General features: G+C 41.8%; 1 protein-coding gene across 1 annotated transcript in view; it reads right to left on the bottom strand.

Annotated features, from left to right (window-relative positions):
• Window positions 1–5274, bottom strand: part of NUP133 (nucleoporin 133) — a 508027-nt gene that overhangs the window by 223660 nt on the left and 279093 nt on the right. Inside the window, exon 14 of the mRNA XM_018561308.1 lies at window positions 2582–2745. Coding sequence (XP_018416810.1) covers window positions 2582–2745 — 164 coding nt within the window. The remainder of the gene's footprint in view (window positions 1–2581; window positions 2746–5274) is intronic.

Below are 5274 nucleotides of genomic sequence, written 5' to 3'. Positions count from 1 at the left end.
TAAATATTAGAGGTGCACCAAAATAAACATTTCAAAACTGAAACAAAACCAAAATAAAAAAATGTCAGGCTGAAACCGAAACCAAAAATGTTTTTTATTCTAACTTTTTGTTTATTTTTTTATAAACTTTTTACTATTTATTTATTCTTTTTTTAATTAAATATATTTTTTACTTTACTTTTAGGGACTTCAGGAAAATATTAGGGGTCTAAACAGACCCTTGATATTTCCCTATTAAAATAGAAAAAGAGATTGAGGACACATAGTGCACAATCTCTTATTCTGAAGCACCTGTTATAAATGAACAGGAATCCTCTATACTGAGTGTGCATGTTCATTCATAACATGAGAATAAAGTGTGTTTACTATAACCACAATCATGAATGAACAGGAGGTGATGTAGATCAATTCCCATTCATTCTTAATTGGGGACACAGTAAACATACCATGTCCTCAATTATTTACAAACACTCAGCGATCATTGATCATCACTGTTTGCACTGGCTCTCCATCCTGACTCGCTGTCACACGAAGCTGGGTGGTGCTCAAACAGTGCTCAAATGCAGATTGATGTTCATATAAATCTGTATGATATACTGCGATTGGGAACTAATGCCTCTAAGATATTCACAGAGTATCTTCCTTCAATGATCGATCTCCTCCGATATATAATGAGAAAATAAAAAAACTCACCAGAAGTTTCTGACCATGCATTCAAATAAATGCATGGTCAGAAACTTCTGGTGAGTGTTATTTTCTCATTATATAGATACAGATTTATATGAACATCAGTCTGCATTTGAGCACTGTTTGATATCGATTTGTATTATTATACAGGATTTATATAGTGCCAACAGTTTGTGCAGCGCTTTACAATTTAATGGAGACATTACAATCACAATTCAAGACAAGATGGTAAGGAGGGCCCTGCCCCTGAGGGCTTACAATCTAAAAGGGAGGGGGAAGTGATACATGATGTACGAACACTTATGCAGTATTTGATTTACTGGACACTTATTAAGTCTCATAAGAGATTTACACTGTGAACTTTATCACCTTAGATTCAAATTATGTATTGGAGTTTGATTTATTTAAGTTTACAAAGTATATGACTTTTCTCATAGGGGTGTATTTGTTTTCAGTATTTAGACACACTTGTTGTTTGATATAACGTTGAAAGGTTCAGCGTGGTGCATTGTTTTAAGAATTTCACGCTAGTTGGCACGGCAGCGGACTTTGTTTATTATATATATACATATATATAATTATTTTTTTTCTTTGCATTTTATTTTGACACTTAGCTTATTGGTATCCATTCAGCGCAGATTAGCTGTTGGAAAAAGGTTTAGGAGTGTGTCTATGGGAATGGTTGACCATTCTTTCAGAAGCACATTTGTGAGGTCAGGTACTGATGTTGGATGAGAAGGCCTGGCTCGCAGTCTCCACTCTAATGTATCCCAAAGGTGTTCTATCGGGTTGAGTTCAGGACTCTGTGCAGGCCAGTCAAGTTCATCTAGCCCAAACTCGCTCATCCATGTCTTTATGGACCTTGCTTTGTGCACTGGTGTGCAGTTATGTTGGAACAGGAAGGGGCCATCCCCAAACTGTTCCCACAAAGTTGGGAGCATAAAATTGTCCAACATGTCTTAGTATGCTGATGCCGTAAGAGTTCCCTTCACTGAAACTAAGGGGCCAAGCATAACCCCTGAAAAACAACCCCGCACCATAATCCCCCCTCCACTAAACTTTACACTTGGCACAGTGCAGTCAGGTAAGTACCGTTCTCCTTGCAACCGCCAAACCCAGACACGTCCATCGGATTGCCAGACAGAGAAGCGTGATTCTCCACTCCAGAGAACACGTCTCCACTTCTCTAGAGTCCAGTGGCGGTGTGCTTTGCACCACTGCATTCGATGCTTTGCATTGCACTTGGGTGATGTAAGGCTTAGATGCAGCTGCTCAGCCATGGAAACCCATTCAATGAAGCTCTCTATGCACTGTTGTTTTGCCAGTCTGAAGGCCACACAAAGTTTGGAGGTCTGTAGCTATTGACTCTGCAGACAGTTGGCAACAAATGCGCACTGTGCGCTTCAGCATGCGCTGACCCCCCTCTGTCAGTTTACGTGGCCTACCACTTTGTGGTTGAGTTGCTGTTGTTTCCAGTTGCTGCCACTTTGTTACAATACAATTAACAGTTGACTGTGGAATATTTAGTAACAAGGAAATTTCATGGAACACCTGCATCTAATGATTTGGAGGGGTGTCCCTATACTTTTGACTAAGAAAGCCAACTAAAATGAATGGCATTAAAACCCAAAGAAAACTCTTTTCCAAATTTCACCCCCTTTCTTATATTGCAATCTAAAAGTGTAACAAATGTGCATAAATTCTGTATTACCACATGCAGAAAAATGTTTACAAAAAGTCTAGTTATATAGTATGGTTCAATCCTACAATCCTGTGAATGGGTGTTTATATGAGATAAGCTAAACATTCAAAAATATTAAAATCCATTGCTCATTACCCTTAGCACTCTAAAGACTATAAAAAAAATGTTTGGGTGAACCACTACTTATCTTACCATCAGGTACCGACTCTGCCCATCTAGGATCAGAAGCAGGATAGTCATCCACCAAGTCCATGCTTATCTGTGCAACAGCTTGGTCTAATTCTTTATCGGTTTTCAAATCCATAGCAGTTGAGAATAGACTGTCAACCATGCATTGCGCCCCAACTGTATCCTTCCTACAAAAACAAATATTAGGGTTTAGATTTAGTTACTAAAACAGTCATAATTAATCTGCTTAACATGCAAAATGTATGACCATTATAGGTGAACAACACAAGTTTATAGAAGTCCACTGCATATTACTATTAACCTTAAAATATACTTGTCATGAGATGAATATGAGGGGTGCCACTGCTAACCTCCTTTGGAAAATGCTAGATGCTTGACTGACATGCTGAGCTAGTGAAATATAAGTCAAATACCCACAAGTGCTGCTGGCTTGTACTGGCTGTGGTGTGAGGCTGGCTGCGATCTGAGTGTGGACAGCTGGAGGATTGGAAAGGACCTGTTTAGTTAGACGGTGTGAGCTGCCTGACTGGTGATAGAAATGAGCTATGCTGCTGGCAATTAAAGCTATGTGAAGCCCAGGGGGTGTGAGAGGAGGGATGAAACGGTGAAGAGGGTTGCTAGGCAGCCTGGCTTCCTAACTAATCAGGAAGCTGGGCGTCACGTAATGACCCGCCTTCCTGATTGGTCAGGAAGCCAGGCTGCCTAGGAACAAGTGAAGCTGGCTTCCTAGTCAATCAGGAAGCCGGGAAGCAGGTCATGACATGCCGCCCGGCTCATAATGGACTAGGAAGCCAGCTTTACTTGTTGGTAGGCAGCTTGGCTTTCTAACCAATCATGAAGCCGGACGGCACATGACTAGCCGCCCGGCTTTCTAATTGTTCAGGAAGCTTGGCAGCCTCGGCAAGTAAAGCCGGCTTTCTTACGCTAGAACACCGGCTTCACAGGAAGCTGGGTGATGGGTCATGATCCGCCGCCCGACATCCTGATAATTGAGGCACACAACACCAGTACTCTACCATTTTCACCTGGGGTGTTAAAGGATTTGATTTAATTAGCCGTAAATACCTGCCCTGGTAATAGGGGATTTTAATAACTATCTTAGCTTGCCATTGGTTAAATATGGATTCAAAGCTGCTATAATAAATTCAGCTATGGCTCAATTTGCTAGATTTATTGGGGAGATTGGCTTGCATGACATTTGGAGGCTGAGGCATCCAATGACTAGACCGTTTGTTGTTTTTTACAAACCCACAAAACTTGTTCTCGTATAGATTTGGTTTCGGAAACTATTTTACCATATGTTAAAGGTTCTCAAAGGCATGTGGCCTTCCGTTTCTTTGGTGATATATCTTCAATTTCAGTCTAGGCGTTGTCACTATGTCCGGCAATCCATGCCAAATTTTCTTGTGGGTCCCTAGTGCTTGGCTGTCAGCCTATGGGATTCCACAGGGCTGCAGCCAGTCTGCACACCTCCTCCCCTAATTGGCACGCTCTCACTTGTTGCTTTTCGTTCGAGCACCAATTCTTCTTTCTTGTGTCAGACCGCTTGTGTTTCCCCGTGATCTACTGTGCTTCTATACCTTTTTGGATCTCTGCTTTGTACTGATCTCCCTGTCGGCTATTCCCCCATTGCTAGTGAACTCCCTGTTGGCTATTCCTACCTTGCTTGGTTCTTGTGTTTCTATGTGTTGTAGTTCCTGTGTGCTGGTCCCCTACCTTTTTTGTATGCTTTCCCCCACCATTTTTGTGCTCTCTTCTGTGTGCCTGTACCTAGTACCTTCCCCTGTGCAGATATCTCTGTTTGCCCTAGTCTCTGGCCTATTCATGCTCCCTATGTGTGCTGTGATTCTCTGTGCTCCCTGAGACCCTGCTGTCCTGCAAGTGGAGGGTTATCCTCCCCTATGAGAGCCCCTACACCTGTTCTTGCATGTGTCTGTAATCATGTGTGGCTGCTTGTTCCTGCTTGTTGATATTTTGAGGATATCCTCAAAATATCTAAAGAGGATGTCCAGACTACAAAATTGCCTGACTCAATGGGTGAAGCTGTTATCCTGATTGTTCCGAAAGCAAGAGGGTATGCTAGGCTTCCGGGGTCCTATAGGCCAATCTCCTTATTGACGTCTGATATCAGGGCATCTAGTAAAGTGCTGGTATTGCGACTTTCAAAAGGTTATTGGTAAGTTTATCAATCCAAACCAGGCAGGGTTTATACCCACCCGTTCTACAGCTAATGATATGCATAGATTGTTCCTTAATTTGCAGATTCCAGTTATGAATAATGGAAACAGGGCTATTCTATCACTGGACCCAGCCAAAACCGTTGATAGTGACGAGTGAGAATATTTATGGCAAGTATTAAGTTTGGATTTACTGAACAATATATCTCCTGGATCCAGTCCCTGTATTCTAATAATCAGCATGTGTAAGAGTTAACGGTGGATTGTCAGAACCATTTCCCCTTTATAGAGGTACAAGACAGGTAGGTCCCTTATCACCTTTATTGTTTGCATTAGTCTTAGAGCCTTTGGCAGGGGCAATAAGGGGATCAGAGACAGTGATCGGATTCAGAAGAGAAACAGTAGAAGATAAAGTGGGATTATATGCTGATGGTGCTATGATCTTTTTGGGCGATAAAATAATACGCTCCCCCCTTATTAGCCCCCCCACACAAAATAATAATACACTCACCCCCCCCC

The sequence above is a fragment of the Nanorana parkeri genome, unplaced genomic scaffold, assembly GCF_000935625.1.
Source record: "Nanorana parkeri isolate BGI_ZX_2015 unplaced genomic scaffold, ASM93562v1 scaffold515, whole genome shotgun sequence".
Classification (NCBI taxonomy): domain Eukaryota; kingdom Metazoa; phylum Chordata; class Amphibia; order Anura; family Dicroglossidae; genus Nanorana; species Nanorana parkeri.
This window is presented reverse-complemented; position numbering and strand designations above follow the sequence as displayed.